General features: G+C 46.3%; 3 protein-coding genes across 8 annotated transcripts in view; 2 read left to right on the top strand and 1 right to left on the bottom strand.

Annotated features, from left to right (window-relative positions):
• Nucleotides 1-2,594, bottom strand: part of PPP2R3A (protein phosphatase 2 regulatory subunit B''alpha) — a 54,359-nt gene extending 51,765 nt beyond the window's left edge. The window contains exon 1 of the mRNA XM_075760771.1: nucleotides 2,457-2,594. The gene's annotated coding sequence lies outside the window, so the exon portion shown is untranslated. The remainder of the gene's footprint in view (nucleotides 1-2,456) is intronic.
• A 3,077-nt stretch (nucleotides 2,595-5,671) lies between these two features.
• On the top strand, nucleotides 5,672-14,902 carry DBR1 (debranching RNA lariats 1). The gene is made up of 8 exons (XM_075760781.1): nucleotides 5,672-5,936; nucleotides 6,023-6,147; nucleotides 6,244-6,324; nucleotides 7,606-7,691; nucleotides 8,535-8,759; nucleotides 9,630-9,710; nucleotides 11,323-11,468; nucleotides 11,991-14,902. The coding sequence occupies exons 1-8, from the start codon at nucleotides 5,740-5,742 to the stop codon at nucleotides 12,667-12,669; spliced, it is 1,620 nt and encodes a 539-aa protein (XP_075616896.1). The 5' UTR covers nucleotides 5,672-5,739; the 3' UTR covers nucleotides 12,670-14,902.
• A 1,034-nt stretch (nucleotides 14,903-15,936) lies between these two features.
• The window catches only part of ARMC8 (armadillo repeat containing 8), a 73,595-nt gene continuing 68,084 nt past the window's right edge, over nucleotides 15,937-21,447 (top strand). Inside the window, exons 1-2 of one of the 6 annotated variants that reach the window (XM_075760776.1) lie at nucleotides 15,937-15,966; nucleotides 19,065-19,141. Coding sequence is in view for 4 of the 6 variants with exons in the window: in XM_075760774.1 (XP_075616889.1) it covers nucleotides 16,742-16,786; nucleotides 19,065-19,141 (122 nt within the window). In the remaining 2 variants the exon portion in view is untranslated. Of the gene's footprint in view, nucleotides 15,967-16,397; nucleotides 16,787-19,064; nucleotides 19,142-21,447 lie in introns of those variants that run through there. The other 5 variants (XM_075760774.1, XM_075760778.1, XM_075760780.1 and 2 more) reach the window with 5 other exon arrangements.

Raw genomic sequence — 21,447 nt, 5'->3', positions numbered from 1 at the left:
TGTACATCAGAAATTCTGCAAATCAGATCCAGGGACATAAGCAGCAGAGGAAATACAACAGTGAGGCCTGGTGGAAGAAGCTTGTCCCATAACACAAATGAAACCAGTTCTTTAAGACAGCACTTAACTACCTTAAACTATGAATAAAAAAAAAAATTCCCTTCCTCTCACAGTTCTATTCTGCTGTCCAGTTTCTGCCAGAATTGGAGCACAAGATCCAAGCTCTAATTTAGTCTTCTGAAAAGTTCAGTTCTGTGTAACAGGAGAAAACATAGTCTTATGGAGAAGAACAGCATGCAATCATTTAAGGAAAAACAGTATTGGAAAACATTTATACAGAGGAAGTGAAGCAAGACTTTGCACAGCAACCTCTGTACTGGACCAAGACATACCAAGTTCAGAGTTACTGTTTAAAGCAGTATTTTCTGTGTAATTCAAAGGGGCAGAGGTGTTCACAAGAAGGACAGAGAAAGGTCCTTACCAAAAAAGAAAGGAAAACACAAATTCCACTGTGCAGCATCATATTTACACCTCCAGGGCTATGGGCAATGAGTGTTAGACCACAGGGCTCCACTGCAGAGATTTTTTAACTGCCTGAGCCACAATATTCATCACCTGCTCCACAGGCTGCAGCTGAAGCAGATGAAATAGATATTTCAGCAGTGAATCTCCGCAGTATTTAGCAGTTACACATCGGTCAACTTTAACTCGAGGCATTTTGCCCATAGCTACCTTTAAACACTGCACCTCTGTGCAAATTATGAGTACAAAATAATATGACGCATGACAGTGATTGCAAAGGTCTAGGTAATGGAAACTGGCTATGTGCCATCAGGGAACTTAAATTTTTTTATTTTATATTAAGACATAGGCAAATCATTCTCATCTGATATCCAATGTTACCATTTCCAGATACATAAATACTGAAACAAAACCAAACCATGGTCTCTTACTTCAACTTCTCAGAATCCAGAAGACATTAAATACATAATTTTACAAAACAGAGAACTCTAATAGTACTGACAATCTCCTCAAAGTTCTCATGAAGATAACTTCCCCCTACATAACCTGTGAGAGTAGACCTACCAAGCTTGACATTCACAAGAAATAATCAAGAGAAGAGAAGGCTGTTTTAAGTAAATGCCTGGAAAATTTATTTCCTGAAGCAGGCATCAGATCATGTGAGGTAAAGCCATAAGACCACCACCAAGAAAAGCATGCCCAGTCATTCAGGCAGTACTTCAATAGCAAACAGTTTGGGGACTACCTGGCTCTTCTGCTGAACTCTTCCCTTCGCTCTGCTAGCCTGCCCTTACAGGAAAGATGGGGGCACAGAACAGCATGTCTCCCAAGGCTTCCTTCTTTAGTGTGAAGAACTGAAGTAATAAAATTAGTCCTGGGCTTAAAAATATTTACATTATTGAGACTAGTGCAGTCTGATGACCTTCAGAGAAAATTACTCCAGTACAAGCACATCCTTCAGTAAATCATTCCAGTAGTTATTCAATCTCAATTTTACCAGTTTATGCCTAATTTAATCTTGGATTTGTCTGCCCATGAACCAGAGAGCCGTAGCCAAAGCTGCTCCCTTTCTCAATCATGAAGAAATACTTCAGAAAAAAAAATTAAAAATCCTACTTCCATGACCGTATATTAACAGCTACATTGAAGATGATCAGGGGTGCAGCTACCCAGGGTCCTGGGATAAGTGGCAAGCGTTCACAAAAAAAGAACAGCCTAAGTAGTGACGATCCTCCGCCAAAGTTAACCTCCAGTTTTACAACACCTAATAGCTTCGGGCCATCCCGAACTGGAAACTACACCCAGATCACTGTGCTTAAAAGCCGTTATACCTCTCAGCGCTTTGTCAAAACTCTTTTGAGACAATGTACACTCCCGGCCTCCGCAACACCAGTAGTAGTGGTTTTCACAACTTAAACGCGTGCGATGTGAGAAGCATTTCCTCCTTCTCCACCCTGTTACCTGGTAACTCCATTCAATCACTGCCTCCCACAACCGCGGCGCAGCCCGCCTGCCCCCGCCACCCTCCCCGAAAACACCCCGACGCCCCCACCAGTCCCCATCCCGGGACGGCGGCCCCCACCCCGGCGCCGCGCACCGCCCCCGCCGGGCCGCTCGGCCCACAGCTCCCTCCCAGATCCTGTCAGCGCCGGCATCACGACCCCCGAGGCACGCCGCGCCGGGACGGTTCACCGCCGACAGACAACGCACCGGCACCCCCCCGCCCCGGGGCCCGCCCGGCACCTGCCCCCGCCGCCGGGCCCTGAGGGGAGCAACCGCTGCCTCCGGCCGGAGAGAACCGGCGGCCGCTCGGCCCCAACCCCACCGCCCCTCCGCGTCGCCGCCCGCCCCAGACGGCCCCGAGCTCGCCCTTACCCCAGGCCCCGCGGGCGCTGCCGCGGCGCCCTCCCCTCACGGCGCCCCACCACACCTACCCGCCGGGGCAGCGCCCCGTCCCATGCCGGCGCCGCTGCTCCCGCCGCCGGGCGCGCTCTGCCGCCCACCCCAGCCGGCCCCTTCCGTGCGGCTGGGGGCCCCGCCCCGGAGGCGCGGCGGGAGGGCGGCCCCGGGCGCCCAGGTCGAGGCTGGGCTGTGAGGAGGCGGCCGCGGAATGGCGCTGCCCGCGCTGAGGCGGAGGAGAAGGAGGCGGGGGGGGGGGGGGGGGAGAGAAGAAGGCCCCTCCGCGCGCGCCCCCTGCCCGCTCGTGCCCGAGGCGCACCCGCCCTCGGGGGGCTGCCCCCGCCTCCCCCGCGCGCGCGCACGCGCCGCGCCCCTCCCACTCCTCACAGCCGCCGCTCGCGCCCCTCCCGCCTTGAGGAGACGGCGCGTCCCTCGCCTCAGCGGTGGGTCCCTCACCGCCGGGTCCCTCACCGCCGGCCCGCCCGGGCCTCCGCTTCACCAGGAGGCAGCGTCCCTGGCGATGGGTGTTGTTTTCCTTCAAGCCACTCGAGCTGAATCCAGCAAAGCGGTGGCTTCATCTCTTGGCTTCGGAAGGGTTTTCAGCCCTCTTTGGCTCAAGGCCCTTAGTAGCGCCCTCCAGCAAAACAGCGTGATGGGTGCCTCCAAGAACAGGTAAAAATTAAGAGGGAAAAGAGCCAAAGTGTAACTAGAAGGGGAAGGCAACTGTTGTGCCTCAGTGGCTAGGCCCAGAGCAGGCCTTGCATTGGCAGTGTGTTTTACTGCAATTATCAGACACAATACTGGGGGAGGAGGTGTCCAAAGACACCAAAACTTTGTTGCAGATAAGTCTGGTGATATTTAGGCCAACCTCATGGGGTCTTTTTCTAAGGTGGTTGCAGCAGTGTCTTCCTTCTGTCACACACGCACACCAACCTGCGACCCCATGCTCTCTCATGGCTTGCAGGGACTTCTCAAAATCTCTGCTGGAACACCTCAGATTTGTCTCTCACACCTCCAGTTTATCTCCCTCTCCTTCACAAACACATACACTGTCTCCCAGCACTTCTCCCTTCTACCTCCCTTCTCAACCATGCTATCCCACCCCAAAAGTTACCTATGGATGCCTCCCTTTTGCTGTTCCTCTTCATGGCAACCGCCAAAAGGGCAAATACCTCCCACCCAAACAATCCACTGATCCCAGCCTGTTTCTTGGGACTGTCCCTTCTCAGCCTCACAGTTCCTTTGCCTGTCACACAGGACAGGATGTGTGTTCAGAGAAGTGCAGGTCCTCGCTTGTAGGACTGGTCATCCAGACACGAGAGACATGTGTGAGCGCATCAGGGCAAGGGACTGTGACTGCAAAGTCCAATCCACAACCAAACATGAGTTTGTCATGTGGGGGAAGAGACCTGCGCTTCAGTCACACTTTTTCTTAAACAGTATTGAAGGATGGAACAAAATTACAATAATATAGTTAAGCATTAACTTGCTACTACTTACCCTGTAAATATGGCTGCTTCCCTTTGTGGTCTGACTGCTGTGGAAAGTCCAGAGCAGTTTTGGTCACTGAACACCCAGAGCTAAATTAGGGATGTCAAGAAGCATAATGAATAGTATACAAATACTAAAATGCTACAACATAAAAAAAAACCTTATAGACTTTACTTATATACTGTACACCAGTTCACTTGGGATAAGTGGCACATGAAGTATGAGAAACAAACCCAGGAATTATAATTACAGTATCAGCTTACCTTGACTGATGAATTTGGGTAGGCAGAAGCACCTGCTTTTAGTCTCATGAAGCCCCCTGATAAGGTAAGCCCCTGGGTAAGGTGGTATCTTCCAGACACTTGTGGACCTTTTCTGTCTTTCACCCGCTTCCTTTCAGGAAGACAGACGTGGCAAATGCGAGGGGCTGCTGTTCTTCCCCAGAGAAGCCGGAAAGCCTTCCCAGGACTGACCGAGTTCTCACACTACGCCCTGGTAAGTTTCAGCAAAGTTAGTGAAAGAGTTAAGTGCGCCTAGGAGCACTTTTGTGTGTGCTTTTACTCTGAAGACTTGTAGGGTTTGAAAGCCAGAGGACCTTTCCCCTTCACTTCAGCTGGGCCCCAAAGAACACACTGTAACCCAACATTGTGAAATTATGAAATGTATTAGAGAACACTCATATTTTCTTAGTATCAAAAGAGAGGCCATTATGTAATAGTTCTTACCATAGGGGAACAGGAATGTCTGCTTGGTTCCATGATTACAGGGTAAGTAGTAGCAAGTTAATGCTTAACTACATTATTGTAATTTTGTTCAATCCCTCAAGACTGTTAAAAAGCCCAAAAAACAACAGTGGAAAAAGTCTGGAGCGGTTTTATTACGTGACACACAAATACCACCCTATGATCCAATTCATTGCCCTTCAAAACGAGGAAATCTGTGCCGACGCTCTGTAAGCCAAGGGAAAGATGCCCAATTTCTCACCCTGCCTTGTACGCCGTTGCCCCGGTAGTCACACTGTCCCTGTCCCCGCGTGTGAGGAAGTTACAAGAAGCCTGCACTTGACTAGGCTAAAAATACGCTTGCCTGACGCTGGACTGGCAGGACAAAAGCCCTGTGGGGATGGTATGTCCTTTGCAAACCCAAAGCCTATCTTTTATTGGCACAAACATCAGGCGAAACCATGCACGGTTACTGCTGGCTCTGCTCTGCTGCCACTGCTGCCCCACCACTTACTTTGTGGTCTTTGTGCCACGCAGCAAGAAACAAGTAAAGCTTTTGCTGTTTCCCTGCCAGGCCGGCAGAAGCGTGGGCTGCTCCGGCTGTGGGAAGTGCCCAGTGGCGAACGGGGGAGCTGAGCAGCGTCTCCTCAAGCAGCGTGCGTTCCCTCTGCGGGGCCTCCTGCCCCACTGCAAAAACCATCGAAAGTTTCTAAATAAGGCTCCGCTGCGTGTGTGAGACGGGCCTTTTTAATTTATTACGAACCATCGTCCTATTCGCCGTGACAGTTTTCCTCCCCAGGGTGAAGCGGAGCGGTTGCGCGGGTCCCACCTGCCAGTGGCGTCACTCATCCCCACGGGTGTTGGGGAAGAGAGCTGGGGAGCGCAGCAGCACCCCTGGGCCAATCTGACAGCAGGTGATCTATGGAGCGGCCCCGGCTGGCCCAGGCACGCGTGGCCGTGACGGTGCCGCTGCGTGAGATGCACCCCGCGTCGCTGTCCGCCGTGGGGACGGGCTGGGGCGCAGCGGCCAGTGCGCAGGCGCCGTAGGGGCGGGCGGTGACGTAGAAGGTGCGCGCGGCGCCTGCGCGGTGTAGGAGTGGCGGCGATGAAGGTGGCGGTGGCGGGGTGCTGCCATGGCGCCCTGGACAAGATGTATGAGACGCTGGAGCTGCTGCAGCGGCGGCACAACGTGCGGCCCGACCTCCTGCTGTGCTGCGGCGACTTCCAGGCCGTGCGCAACGAGGCGGATCTGCGCTGTATGGCCGTGCCCGCCAAGTACCGCCATATGCAGACCTTCTACCGGTGAGCGCCGCCTGGCCCGGCCCGGCCCGGCCCTGTCCCACCTAGCCTCGGCCCTCTCCGCTACAGCAGCTGTCGTGTCTCCGCAGGTACTACTCAGGCGAGAAGAAGGCCCCGGTCCTCACGGTGTTCATCGGCGGGAACCATGAGGCGTCCAACCACCTGCAGGAGCTGCCTTATGGCGGGTGGGTGGCGCCCAACATCTACTACCTCGGTAGGGTTCCCCGCCGGCTCCCGGTGGCGTTTTCCCCTCCAGCCCCTTGCCCTGTCCCGGGTCCGCCCTGACGAGCTGTGCTCCCGTCTCCCCTAGGTTATGCGGGCGTGGTGCGGTTCCGTGGTGTGAGGATCGGCGGTATCTCGGGCATCTTCAAGTCTCACGACTACCGGAAGGGTACGACTGGGCAGTGGGGAAGGGAGTACTGGGCCCGAGCTGTTGTGGGAGGGTCTGGCTGTTCCTTCTCTTCTCTGAACCGGCTCTTGTGCTGGAAACCTCTCTTGGCTCAACATGCAGATTTTTGTGGAGGTGGTAGATGAGTCAGTAGCTGCCTGGCAACCACAGCAGGAAGCAATGCACCTTATGAATGTTGTTGTTGGAACAGTCTTGATTTTTCCATCACAGTGTCCTTTTAGCGTGCAATGCAAGACTGTTTAGTTTTCCTTGTGTGAAACAGTCAATTTATAAGTGTAATATTGTACAAATGTACTGTCCTGAGCTTTAGTGGCAGTACACCTCGAGATTGGTTCCTCCTGGTTATATGTACGTGTATTCAAGAGTTCTTCTTTTGAAGGGTCTCCATCAGTGGACAGAAATCTTGTTGCTGGTGATACCTGATGTCAGCAAATAGAAGATAGTTTAGTCTTTCTGATTTCCTCAACACATGAAATAGCAGTCTCTTTACTTACAATTACTGTACAGTAATACTATCTTTAGTAACATACTGTTTCAGAGAAGCTGCAAAGTACTGAACTAGTTTTCTAGAACACTTGATTCTGTCTAATACCTATTAATACTAATTAAACTTGTTGTTATCAAGCATACAGTTTCTATGCCTGAATATTGCATGTGGGAGATGAGACTTTTTTGACAATAATGCTAACTATAAAAGTAATTTTTCTGTTCATTAGTACATAGGAGCTCTGCTAGGCTTTCAGGTTTCTGGTCCCAAGGCAAAGCTGGATCGCTGACCACTCATAGGGGCTTGCTCTGTGCTCTCACTATGTTAATGCTCAACTTTTGCTTGTTCCCATCTACCTCATGTTCTTTGGCTGTGCCAGCATTTTTGTGTATGCCGTGATATTAATAGATACGTATATTTCATGGCTGTGCAGCAAACCGGTCTCTACATATGTAATTGCACATGGCTATGCAGTGTAACTGTGGAGGTAAGGGGTGTGGGGAAGTAATGAGGGGTGTTACCTCACCAGAGAGGTATAAAACCTCATTCAGGAATTAAGCACATAAATCTTTCTGTCAAAAGTTACTTGTTTCAGACAGATCCAGGGTTTTAAGTGTTAGGGTCACGCTTGTTTTTTTTGTTTCCACAACTGAATTACTGTATTCTCTATATTTATCGAAAATAACACACAGGATGGAAGAAATGTTCATTGTTGTAGACACGTTTTTACAACATATTTGCAGCTACTCTTTTTTTTTTTTTTTCCAATGTTTCAGGCCACTTTGAGCGTCCACCATACAACCAGCAAACAATTAGAAGCGCTTACCATGTGAGGAATATTGAAGTTTTCAAACTCAAGCAGGTTAGTGAAAAATCTACTTTTTTTAAACGGTGGTAAATAGTTTTCATTAATTTAGAACCAAGATGTTAAAGCTGCTCTGAACAAACATGCTATTGGATAGCAAATCTTACCAACGGCTTCCAGCTAATCCGGACTGGCCATTTTATGTTGGATGTTATTCCAGTGTTGTTCCTGCTGAATAACTCCACCAACGCTTTGCGTAGCAGTGCAAATTTGATCTGAATCAGGCACAGGCAGGAGGGATTTTTTTTTAAAATTGGATAAAATTCACAGAATGGAAGGTACTCCATCTATACATCTCTGTTCCAGCTTTATGTTAGCTTTAGGAAGACTGATGCTACCTTGTCTAACATGCAAGCTGGTTGATAACTAATCGAAATTGAACCAGCTGAATAAGCTGATCCCGAATTTCTGTGGTTGAAGTATTTTTGACTCCGGGGCGAGAAATTCAAAGGACAGATTAGGTTTATTTTTGGGCTATTGCCTACTCCCTGCTTTGTCACAAGGGCTACTCCGGTTGGCTGAGGTTGTGGTGTGAATACATGTATTTATAAGCATCTTGTGAATGGTTATTCAGGTTGCAATTGCACGCTTATGCGTTCAGTAGGTAGTGTTCAGGGATGCTGAACATAGCACAAAAGTTTGCTGTCGCTGTAAAGAGTTAGATGCATTTCACTCTAAGTTTCTTATTAGTTGGCCTCGGGTTTCATCTAGAAGTGTGTTCTGCTACAGCTGATGGAAACTGTTTTGATCCATGTTAGACATGTTCCATCTTGTGCTGTGTAATTTCAAAACTTCTTTCCTGTGTGTTTTATTTATACTGTATGCATTTTGGCTTGACAGTTAAAGCGTCCAATTGATATATTTATGTCACATGACTGGCCAAGGAGCATATATCACTATGGAAACAAGAAACAGCTTCTTAAAATGAAATCCTTCTTTCGTCAAGAAGTGGAGAGCAACACATTAGGAAGCCCTGCTGCTTCAGAGCTTCTGCAGCATCTGAAACCTACCTACTGGTTCTCAGCCCATCTTCATGTTAAATTTGCAGCTTTCATGCAACACCAGGTAAAGGGGGGGGGGGGGCGGAAATCAAGATTTTATGTATCCCAAGCAAATTTTAGAATTCCAATGCAGGTAATCCTGTCCAGAAAAGCAACTTAATGTTTTTGCTCGGTTATTAGAACTCAGTTTAAATGGCAAAATGGGAAGCGGCATTAAGACTACTAGCTTATGTAAGTTAGAGATGTTATGTATCAGTGGTGTAACTACCTGATCTTCTTCAGGGACAGTGTGAAATAGTTAACATTACTGCACTTGAAACTTCTTAATTTAAATTTATAGAAAAGCACTCTCTTTACCACTTTATTGGGGAAGGAGACAACGTCAAAACAAGGTGACAGAGAAGCAACTGAAAATAAGATAATAGTTAACTAGGGCTGGGAGGATGCCTGTAGTAAGGCTTGGCAGGTGAAGTTGTCCGGTGGGCTGAGTAAAGCCAAAAAACAGTCCCTGTAGGTTAAAACTTCTCTTGGTTGAGTTACTCCTGAAAATAGCGTGAGGTGCTATTCGTACTTGCCAGTTAACTAGCTGTAAAAATGTAACTCTAGACCTTCTAGACTCAACAAGTCTGTTTCCAATTATGTTACAGTTTTTCTTTTTGGTTCAAGGCTAGGTGTGCTCTGCTGCCTTGGTTAAGGATGAAGTGTGGCTCTTGCTTTATCTTGCTGTCGTCTGTATCCAGCTTGTTAGACTTCCAGTGAAGTCTGCCTTTCTCTTTGTCCCTTCATCCCTTTCTTATAATCCCATACTGATTTTCTATTTCAGAAAATCTTTTTCTGTAGAAATTATACCTTTAAATCTCTCTCTGTAACTTGTTTAGAATGGTCAAATTTCATAGAAATGCTAATGACTTTGTTAATGCCATTTGTTTCCTAGACAAACTCCAAAGAAGAGCTACCAAAAGCAACAAAGTTTTTGGCTCTGGATAAATGTCTGCCACACAGAGACTTTCTACAGGTAATGACCATGTGCAGGGGGTTTATCACTCTTTAAGTACCTTACTTGTCTGGACTGCTAAGTGCTGTGCTTAGAGATAAGCTGAAGAATAGTTCTGATAAATGGAGGAATCGGAGAGAAACTAGGAATGGTGCGTGTGTGGAATGGTCTTTGTATAATATCTTGAAATAAGCAGACCTTGCATCCTGTCATGCAGGTGCAGTGTTTGCTTATTTCCATCTTTTCCTTCCACCTTAGAAGAGTAGCTCTACTCTAACCTGAATTGAATCTCCTCTTGTATTTGGAGTTTTTTGGGTCAAATGTCAAACTTAAGAAGAAACCATCTTGACGTTCCTCTTCTTTTACAGTTTAGTTTGGGTCAGCTAGCGCCTCTTTCTTCTGATCTGGATTCATGAATTCAAACAGGATTGAGTTCTAAGTTGGGTACTGTGATTTCCTTTCAGTATTGTGAATTCCAGCAGGAATTGGTGTGACTTCCTAGGAGAATGGCTCTGCTTCTTTTTGTTTGGTGCATATCTTGGCTAGGAAGGGCAATGGACAAGTAGGATGTCTAGGTTGTGGGAATTCTCAATATGAGTGCCAAACTGATTTGCCAAGAGCAAAACAGTGTTTGTGTCTCTGGCCTGTGCGTGCTGCCTGGGGTGCCATCTGTAAAATCTCAAATGGGAGAATGTAAAATCCTTTGCTATGAGAGGGAGCTGCTGACAGCATGTTTTTCAAATGCAGTCAAGTGGTTTAGTAGTCTTACTTTAAAGTAGCTTTCATTTGGCAACTTAAAGGGAAGATGGTTTATTCTCTGTCCTTTGGATGTGTGCTGGGGTCCATTTGCCCTAGTAGCTACCTTTGAAGATGGGAGAGGGTATGAGGATGGCCTTTGCTATGCGAAGGTGCACTGGGGTGCTAGTCCAGACTTAAAATCCTGTAGAAAACTGATCTGGAGTAGTACTACCTCCAGCAGTGTGGTGATCCACCTGTGTGTAGCTCTAGTTTAAAGTGTATCTTTTTTTTTTTTTTTCTTCCTAAGCTACCTTAAAAGGTTGAATTACTTTATGGATTATTTAAAAAGAGAGCCTGACTAGTGCAGTTTGGCTAAACCAAATGGTTTGATTTGGGTTAATGTCACTGAAGACCAAGTGATTTGGATTTCAATTTGTGAGCTGTTGAAAGAGTTTGAAAACATCTCATATTAATTTCATGGCTGTGCTAAGCATGCGTGTTTATACAGTGGAATAACTGTTGCTGTCAATTCTTGATGTATTTCTGTTTAGAAGGTGGCATGGACTTAAGAGTAGGCAAATTCTGGTTTCTAAGTTGCATTAACTGTCCAGTAGCTGGCAGTAGGGAGTAAGGTGTTCAGCTTTAGAATTGCTGTAAGCTAAAATACAGAAATGCCTTGTTTACCTTTGATTGTCCTTTCTTACTCCCTTACTGCTATAAACTTTTGTGTATGGCTAACTTCAGAGGACTTTGAGACCACTAGCTCAGTGTACTTGAAACTTAATTAAAATTCTGTACTATGCAAGTAAGGCTTCAAACTTTTAATCAGTTTCTGGTGTCAAGGGAAATAACTCACCTCATCTGTTTTCTGTTTGTGGGGTTTTTTTAAAAACAGATAATAGACATAGAGCATGATCCTAGTGCAGGTGACTCGCTGGAGTATGATGCTGAGTGGATTGCAGTCCTGAAGGCCACCAACAGTCTCGTTAATGTGACTCAGAGCTCATGGAATATGCCTGAAAAGAATGGCCTCCATGCAAAGTAAGTTGCATGCAAAGTAGAGAGGAAAGCGTGATTTTGCTGGACTGGAAGTAAACTTATCTTCGAGTTGTGTTTCTCAGTTCTGCAGCCTGTAATGCCTGTAGGATTCGCTAAATGCCTTGGAAAACAAAGGGGATGGTGACAAGAGCTGTACTGTAGAGCATACAACTTCTTTACTGCTCTACTCAGGCAGTTAGGTTTGTTTTGCCAACTTAAATACCACCATTTGAGGGGCAAAAAACCCCCACATTGGCTGATCATCTTGCCAGTAACACTGTGAGACTGAAAATCAGGCTGGATTATGGGGGTGGGCAGGTGAGTGCTTATTGAGTGGGTTGACATAATACACAAATCCTTGGTAGGGAGAGGGGAATCTCGGTACTTTCCTGAAAAATCATTTGAGAAATTAGGTGTCTGTTGTAAGATGAATTTATTATCCATCTTTAAAAGTTTCTCTTTCCAGTGGGAACAGAAAATACCTTTTAACTAGCTCACTTGTTTTAATTTTATACATTTATTTAGGTGGGATTACAGTGTGACAGAAGAAGCCATCAAAGAGGTGTTAGAAGAGCTGAATCATGACCTCAAAATTCCTTGTAACTTCACATCGACAGCTGCTTGTTATGATCCCAGCAAGCCCCAAAAACACATGGAACCAGTTCATACCATCAATCCACAGACCACAGAGTTTTGTGCCCACTTTGGCCTCACTGACATCAATGACAGGATCCAGCAAGCTAAAGAAGAGGGCTCAGTGCGAGGCGAATATGAAGAGGAGGAGGAGGAAGAGGAGATGGACAGTACTGGGTCAGCAGAGGAACCCAGTGAATATAACACAGATAATTCTGGTCTTTCATCCATTAATCCAGATGAGATAATGCTGGATGAAGAAGGTGGCGATGAAGACTTGAGTACATGTTCTGTAGATCCTTCCCCTGATCATCCTCCTGACTTTTCTGCAAGTTTTTCTGACATCCGGATCATGCCAGATTCCATGGCGGTATCGTCTGATGATGCTATGGATTCCACTAACGAGGAACTGGAGAAATCTGGTGTGAGTAAGCAGGTGGAAGAGAAGAGCATAAATGAGAGACCATTAAAGCGCATTGGTGGTAATGAAAATGGAAACAGTGGCATTAAAAAAATTAAGAGAAGAAATCAAGCTATCTATGCTGCAGAGGATGAAGATAAAACAGAATAATACTTCATATGATGTATAAATAAGTTCTCTCCATACCTTTTTATGGGAAGGTGGTGAGAACTGTGATGGACTACTCGTGCTTTTAATGTTACTTGGTCTTATTCATGTTACTTTCTTAAACTGAAGAGGCTGTACATACCTCTTTAGGAAAGAAGATTTATCCGGATTAAACAACTAAGTCAGACTTTTCCAACAAAGTACTTTGTCAAAGGATTTAAAGCCCATGTATAATCAGTTGATTTTGCTTCACTTCTTGGTTATTCATATATACTACGTATCTTCAGCTGTACTGCTATACGAGATTCACCGTGCTTGTTTAACAGGAAAAGTACTCTTAATCTATAACTCAAGTCAAAGTGAGAGGATGTCTTGACTTACAAGACTGAATGATTTGATTTTATTGCTTTTGTCTTGTTTTATACTGAACTTTTAATACAAAGTAGCATATGCAATAACTCCATGAACTAAATTTGAAAACAGAATTCCCATGATAACAAAACAGCAATAGAAGAGTGAAGATTTTTGTTTCTGGTGATATTCATGCCATAGAAAAACTTCACGGTCATAAAACAATGTGTATTGTCCACTGTTGGCTTTTAATTATGGTTTTGATAGGGAACCAAGTCTCTTAATTTGAAGCATGACAGTTTTATGGGGACCATGGAAGAGTGCGTCTCTGTTCTTAAAAACTCACTTGTGTGCTGTTTCTTAAAACTTGAGAACCATGTCCTAAAATGAAAATGCAAGTAGTTAGGATGAACAGCTTCCTAAATGTGGACATCATCAGTGTCTCAATTCTTACTAATTATGGCTGTGTTGTATTGTCCTATAAGGTGGGTGATGTTTAAGTTGCTTGAGACAATAATGCCTACCATTATCATTAGCCTAAGTTTTCACTTGTCACTTCTTTTCAGTAGTGTGTAACTTGTAGAATTCTTACAGCTGGATTTGGAATCTTCCAAAGTACCTTCACAAACCTCAGCTGAGGGAGAACAGGAGTTGCCAGAGTATAGATCTTCTTGGAATTTTTCTTTTTACTGTTCTAGTTTGCCCTGAATTACTAGCAAACAAATTAACACTCCTTTGGCCTAAAAGGCTGTGTGGATAACAAAACTTCCTGAAGTCATGAAAACAGCAGTGTCTTCAAGAACTATAGCCTGTGTTATTAGATTCATTAGTCTTACAGTCAAGTTCTGCTGGCATTATGAGCTTTTGGAGTCCAGATGGAGTGCGACTTCCTCATGACTGTGCTGCCCGTGAGAGCAGAGGTAGCTCCTGTGTGCGGTTACTCCTCGAAGGCACAGGCAGTGTGGAGAAGAAAGTATCCTGACAGGAAGAGGGAGCTGGACAGGGAGCCATAAGTGAAATGGATGGGTGAGTATGAGTTATGTAGCAGGGAAACACTTTAAGGTTAAGGCTTCCATCTTTAAAATCACTTCTATGTTCTGGGGATTCATCTTGGTTCCTCTCCTGTCAGCAGTTTACTATGAAAACTAAATGCATATAAGCATTCAAGAGCTAGAAAACAGCAAAATTAATGGTCTCCACAGTTCCAATTAATGGCTTTATACTGGTGGGCTGATGCTGTTAACATCCTGTTTTGTTTTGGTTTTTTTTTCCCCAGAGGACACTATCTTGTTTACTAAACGATTAGTTGGGCCTCTTAATACTGCTCCTGTATCTCTGCCTGCTCATCTGTCACAACACCCACCAGAGAACTGTGATGAAAAATTAGAAGTGTTTGGTGTAACCCTCAGGTTATCTAAAGTAGCTGTGAACTATCAGATTACTGAAGATAGTTCAGTATCTTTAAGGGTCCCGGGTCTGCAATGCTAAAATCTTAAGCATGCCGCACGATCTGAAGACCATAATGGAAATAAAGTATTTTAAGTATAAATTGTGTTATGGACTTGAAGTCTCCCAAGAAATCTGAGCGTGGTATTCAGCTGTCGAATTCTACATGAACCAGAGTGGAAGATGTACGTCACATGTAAAAGATGCTTTGGACTGACTATATGTGGTTTTAAAGCAAATTATTCTATTGTGTGTTGTCCCCTATCTTCCCCTTTCTGCTAAACGTGTTTTAGCTTTCTAGAAAGCAGGAGACTTTGACAAGATAGAATACTGATTATTTTTTTTAATCTTTAAAGATACTTTATTTTTAATGAAATGTTTCAGCATCTATTGAACAGAGTGCAGCTGGTAAATATACTTAAATTTTTTTCAGCACGAACTATGTCTGATTTCTCTAGAGTTACTGTGCCCTTTCTTGTAGTTGTTCACACCCTCTGCGGTTTGAAGTGTCCAGCTCTACTGTGTTCTTGTGCACTAAGGATTTTCCCTGTGAGCCAGATCCTCTGCTGCATGTAGAATTCAATTGAAGCTCTGAATTTGAAGCTTCTGCAGCAAAGATGACCAAATACTCCAGAAAGTGTGTAAAACACTAGGGAAGGCTGACAAAGTTTAATTGGTTCTTAAGACCCAGAGTCTTCAGTCTTTTTTAAAAGGAAGCTTTAAAGTCTTTCTGAAAACTTCTGACTTTTTAAATTTTGGTGAGAAACATCTGCAGTGTTTCTGTCAGGCTCTCGTACAAGTTAGATGAGGCTTGCATTTGGTCTAAAAATGTTTTTGCTGTTACCTGTAAAGAGCTTGAGAAAAGCATTCATCTGTTTCATTCCAGGCCAGCACACAGGTATTTTGTTCAAAGCATGTTATTAATCTACTCAGAGGAAAACAAACTAAGAAAAGGGGTATAGCTTTTTTTCATGAGAAGTGGAGTAATCTCTAACAGCTGGCAAACCTGTATTTACCTCACAGTAGCAGAAGGTGACAGCATGAACCCTGGCATACAATGTTTTTTATTATCCTCCCCCCATTTAATTCTGTCTTCAGGAGCAATGAATTCATAGAATTAGTGTTCCCTTGCCTCAAGATGTGAAATAGAGGGGGGCTAATACCAAAATATCAGATCGTATAGAAGTCTATAGCAAAACTGAGTGAAGTCCTGGGTTTTTTGGGGTGTTTTTAACAAAAACCCAACCAGACATTCAAGAAAGCAACAAAAAACAGTGACCAAAACAGGGAACCAGATGAAGATTGTGCTCAAGTAGAGAGCTGTTGAGAACCATCTAGTTCTCCCTATATCTGGTGTGAATGAATCGCCAGCCTGTGTCCCACTCACACCGTCTTCGTTATGTTCCAGGAACTCCACACAGACAGGGGCAAGCCCCACGATGAGGACGTGTCAGAAGGACCCTCAAAACTCCAGGACTTCCACTAGCGCAGTCAGAATATAAGGTAGCCGAAGCTACACCTGGTTGCTTGTAATAGGGAGAGATCAGGCTGTTGTTGGACAGCTGAGGGGCTGTCCTGAAAGCTGTGCTAGTGTCCCTGTCCTACGGGGAGTAGGAAAACACAGCGGGGGGGGGGGGTGGGGTGCCTGTGGTAAGGTCAGCCTCCCCCTGCCTCAGGGTCAGGGCTTCAGTTAGATGAAGTCACTCACCCAGCCCCACGTTCGCTGTCTTCCTGGAGGGCTGGTGGGGTAAGCTCTGCGGTGGGGCTGAGAGCAGGGGAAGCTGGAGGAAATAACGGGGGCTGGGTCAGTCCCCTGAGCTGCCAGCGCCGCCGCAGACGGCTTCACCCCTCCCGAGGCCCGCGGCCATGGTGGAGGCAGCGTTTCCCGCCGCGGAGGGGAGCGCGCGGGACGGGCTCGCACCTGCCGGGGCCGCGCCCTGCTCCGCGCGTGCGCGCAACGGCCGCCTGCCTGCACGCCGCTGCCGGCCGGGGTGGGCGGTGACGGCAGGCGCATGCGCCTGGGAAGTTGTGCCGCACCGCGGATCGCTGTGGCGGAGCGCACGCGCCTTGGCGGCGGGCTGGCGGAAGGTAGCGGCGTTTCCGCATCGGCCGATTCGCTGGACGCGAGTCCGCGGCGCCCCGCCCCACCCCCGCCCGGCGGCGCTGCGCCGCGCTCCGCCATGAGGCCGTGCCCGCCGGTGGCGGCAGCGGCGCGCGCGCGAGCGTGAGGGCGCCGCCGCCGGAGCTTGCTGCTGCTGCTACTGCTGCGTCCGCCAAGATGGCGTGCGTGCTGGAGGCGCCGCTCCGCATGAGCGTCCTCTCGGTGAGTGCTGCGGCCCCTGCGCCGCCACCCCTCAGCGCGGCCGCCGCGGGGGCGCCCGCCTGCCGCTTGGCTCGGCCTGACCTTGGCTTTCGCGGGAGCCGGGCCGCGGGGTGTGTGTGGGGGCTCCCCGGCACCTGCCGGGCCCTTTTGTGTGGTGGCGGGGGGGCCCGGTGGGCCGGCCCCGGGAGCGGGCCTGGCGGGCTGTGGTGGGCCGCAGGGGTGACGCGGGCGTCGGTAGGGCGCTCGTTCCCTTGTGTCTCCCCCGTCGCAACAACTTCTTGCCAGAGGAGGGGGGTTTCTCTTCAAAACGGCATTCCCCCCTTTTCTGAGGAGTCCGTTCCCATTTTTGTTAGAGGTACTGGCTCTTCTGGATGTATTTTTACCTCATGACACGACTTACACTCTTCAGCTGCCCTCCCGTAAATGTTTTTGGTCCTTCCAAAACTCCTGCTCAGCAAAAAAGAGGGTTCGTTGCCATTATGTTGAGCTGCAATAATTAAGCCGCCGCAGAGGAGAGCGGGGTCTCTCTCTGTCGTGGCTGTGGAAGCACGCTCTCCCAGCCTTTGCTAGCGAGTGGGTGTTGTTTTGGTGGCGAAACGCCGATCTTCTCGTAATAGCTCTTCGGGATTTCACGCCACGGCCTTGTTGGCTTTTGCTGCAGGGTGGAGGCTGATGTGTTGCATCTGTGGGCAGGGCGCCGGGGTTGCGGGAGGGGGTCTGACAACTGCCACTAGTTTCCTTTCCTTGGGGAGAGCTGAGAGTAAGGAGAACAGCCCGTGCTGGTTGTGCAGTCCTGCTGCTCATCGGAGTCGTGCGCTGGGACTAACAATGCAAAAGGCATAGCGTGGATACAGCTTAAAAGAGCTGAGGTTTTGGGCTTTTTTTTTTTTTCTTAGAAAAAAAATCTTACTAGATAAGAGAACAGTGAAACTGATGATGTTGATAATTTTTTTTTATTATTTTTGGGGACTACCTGAAAAACTTGTTTGTCTGGATACGAATGCCTTTCTTCTACGTATGGGAAACGTAGTAGTTGGTAGGGTGAAAATCAGGATTTTTAGAAACAGAATATTTTAGAAACAGAAAGCAATGGGATCTCTGAAGTCCAGAAGACTTTTGCATATAAATACATAGATTATGTAGATGAAAGTCAACTGCTGTTCTCAAAAATAGTATTTTTCATTACACGGTGGAAGCTTATCTGTAGAATTTATTTGACATAGTTTAACAGTATTCCTGAGACAAAAGGAGTCTTCCTGCCTCTAGATGATTCTCAGAGTTATATGAGACCACAGTCAAGAAGCTGCTGGTGCATCTGACATCCTGCTGGGGAAGCAGGAGCAAATTCAGTCCAAGAGCAGATACTTAGAAAAGCAAGGAAGAGTTTTCAAAAAAATTCCCCTACAGCTTCTTTCAAGGAAAACTCATAAGGAAAAAATGGGAAAAGCCTACTGAAAAGTTGAGGTGGCAAAAAAAAAAAAGTGATGTAATGGAAATGCACCCTGACACGTGTTCATGAAAACCTGGAGGGAAAATTTCCCTTTCCCTTTCCCACCCTTGTTTTTTTGGAAGGCTTGCCATCTCCAGCTTTGGATCTCCTCAAAGGGAATAACAAATCATTGGTGCATAAATATTTAGCTTACAAGCATGGTCCTGTTGCTGAGAAGAGAGTTCACTTTGTCTTACAAAGTAGTTGTGGGAATGTTACGGAGAATATTGGGCTGCTGTCACTGTTGAAATTGTGTGGGGCAGTAGATAGAAGGACTATCTCTGAAATGTGTAGGTATGTTATGATAAAGTAAGTTACAGAAAAATGTCTTGATACAAGCTGCCTTATTTTTGAGAGCTTGTTTATGGGTATGCGTCTTGAGCAACATTAACTGCTCTTACAAACTTTTTCTTTCAGGAATCCATATTTTTTCTGCGTAGTAATTAAACATAATAAAATTGGAATTTAGGACAGTACTGATAGCTGCAGTAGACCCCTTTTGCGTGCCCTGTTCCTGAGCAGCGCTCTGTTAACTTGCTTTGACTTGTAACACATTGTTATCTACATTAAGTAAATCGTCTTCTTTAAATCACACTTAAACACAGGGTTAATTGTTTGTGTGGATGTTGCCCAGCAGTAGCATACTGCACATTTAAATATGATTCTGTGGGTTTGCTGCGATCTTGCCTGATAGGTTTTGCAGACTTGCTGCTGCTTGAACCATTCCTGTTTGTCATTATATGACTTGCTATAAACTGCAATTTTATTTTTTTTTTCCTCTCTCCACAGGAGGTAACGGCTAGTAGCCGCCACTATGTTGATAGATTATTTGACCTCGATCCTCAGAAAGTCCTGCAAGGTGTCATGTAAGTCATCTGAAACACACTTGGGCTGTTGGTTGTGCATAGGCTAGGTTTACTTGAATTCACTTGAGTTGTATATCAAGGGCAAGAAGCTCTTCCTATCTTTTTTTGAGAAATCTTGTTGGAAAATTTTAATGCAAACATGATAGTATTGTTTTAGTAGACTATCACTCTATAGTGCATATGGTTCATAACGCAGCCTCCCAGTTGCCAGAAATGAGGTTAAACATTCTGTAAGCACTAAAAAAAAAAAAATGTATACATTTCTTCCTACTGGCCACCTTTTGCTCCTCTTCCAGGTCTGTTGAGACTCTACTGTCTTACTCCACTGCCAAGTCTACCTGCCTCTTTTTCCCCTTCTGCTGTGCCTGAATGTTGGCTTTTTTTTTTAATGCATGGCTTCTATCTCACCAATGGGAACTGCGAGCTGAAAGAAAATGCTTCCACAGAAATTAATTTGGATGCAAATTGTATTTCAGTACTTCTGTTGCATACCAGTGATAAGATGTAATGAATGAAAGAGTAGAAGACTTGCCCTGCTGAATAGGTAGTAAAACTGGTGCAAAGATCTGGTTGTTTTCTTGCTGTCCTTGGGCTATAAGCTTTGCATTATAACCACACAGCAATGTGGCTAACAAGTCCTTGTCCAGGACTGACTTTTGGTGGTGAAACCAGACCTTTTCAGGCTTACCAGTATCTTATTGGCTGTGGCTATCTAGCAAAACACCAAAAAGCATTGAAGGACCAAGTGGATCAAAAAGCCAACAATGTTGGTTATGTTGCTTAGGACACCTTGAGGTGTTTTCTAGTAGCAGATGAAAAAAAATTATTCCAGAAGGTGTTCCAGGGGCAAAATATCAGAATTAGTGTCCCTTTGAAGTACATGAAAAACACAACATACATAAAACTGTCCTGCAACTTTATTCATTGAAATACCCTCTTACCAGTATAAAAAACTTCTGGTATACCACCGTAACTATGTACGGGTTCTTACTCTTCCCTGTAGGAGATTCTGGTTTTACTTCCACCCTTTGGCCTTCTTAATCCACTACTCATAAGCCTGGTGTGATGGTCCCAGGGGCAAGGATGTGTCTCATCCTATGTACAAGTGCATTGGCTGAGCCCCTCTTTTCTCCTTGGCAGATGCTCTGAGCCCTGGGTGGCACTCCCTCCCTGCTCTCCTTTCTTTTCAAAGGACTGGAACCCACAACCCCTGGTAATCCCTTCCCTATCTTTTGAGATGTTACTAATTTCTTTTGAAGTATAACTGATTTTCCAGAAACAAAAGTTTTAGGCAGTATCTCTGTCTCAGCGAACATCTGAAATTCTGCATCTTGTCCATGGATGTCAGTGGATTCTATGCTGAGATGCTTTTCTTGCATTTAAAGACAATTTATTACAATACCAATTTACTCGCAATAGCTTTCAAAGGCCAGATTTGGATAGTAAACCATATTTGTGATGCTCTGGTTAAAATCCTAATTCTGAGAGTATGTCTTCCCTGACATTGAGCAAATCCTATGTGGTAGATTTGTTATTTTCCGAATATTGGTAGATGGATATGAAACGGTCCAATTTAGAAAAGTGTATATCATAGAATCATAGAATGGTTTGGGTTGGAAGGGACCTCAAAGATCATCTAGTTCCAACCCCCCTGGCATGGGCAGGGACACCCTCCACTAGACCATGTTGCCCAAAGCCTCATCCCACCTGGCCTTGAACACTTCCAGGGATGGGGCCTCCACAACCTCTCTGGGCAACCTGTTCCAGTGCCTCACCACTCTCACAGTAAAGAGTTTCTTTCTAACATCTAATCGAAATCGACCTTCCTTCAGCTTAAACCCATTACCCCTTGTCCTGTCACTACACTCCCTCATAAACAGTCCCTCACCATCGTTCCTGTAGGCCCCTTCAGGTACCGGTAAGCCACAATTAGATCTCCCCAGAGCCTTCTGTTCTCCAGGCTGAACAACCCCAACTCTCTCAGCCTGTCCTCACAGGAGAGGTGCTCCAGCCCTCTGATCAGCTTCGTGGCCTCCTCTGGACTCGCTCCAACAGCTCCACGTCTCTCCTGTCCTGGGGCCCACAGAGCTGGACGCAGCACTGCAGGTGGGGTCTCACAAGAGCAGAGTAGAGGGGCAGGATCACCTCCCTCTACCTGCTGGTCACGTCTCTCTTGATGCAGCCCAGGACACGGTTGGCTTTCTGGGCTGCAAGCGCACACTGCCGGCTCATGTTGAGCTTCTCATCAATCAGTACCCCCAAGTCCTTCTCCTCGGGGCTGCTTTCAATCCATTCCTCGCCCAGCC

Source organism: Balearica regulorum, chromosome 9, assembly GCF_011004875.1.
Source record: "Balearica regulorum gibbericeps isolate bBalReg1 chromosome 9, bBalReg1.pri, whole genome shotgun sequence".
In the NCBI taxonomy this organism is placed as follows: domain Eukaryota; kingdom Metazoa; phylum Chordata; class Aves; order Gruiformes; family Gruidae; genus Balearica; species Balearica regulorum.
The sequence above is the reverse complement of the archived record's forward strand: the minus strand, read 5'-3'. Positions and strand labels throughout refer to the sequence as shown.

Excerpts from the sequence above, each read along its gene's own strand:
- DBR1 (XM_075760781.1), top strand. The coding sequence starts at position 5,740 with ATGAAGGTGGCGGTGGCGGGGTGCTGCCATGGCGCCCTGGACAAGATG. Across the intron at positions 6,148-6,243 it reads GCCCAACATCTACTACCTCG|GTTATGCGGGCGTGGTGCGG; the intron begins GTAGGGTTCCCC and ends CGTCTCCCCTAG. Across the intron at positions 6,325-7,605 it reads GTCTCACGACTACCGGAAGG|GCCACTTTGAGCGTCCACCA; the intron begins GTACGACTGGGC and ends CCAATGTTTCAG.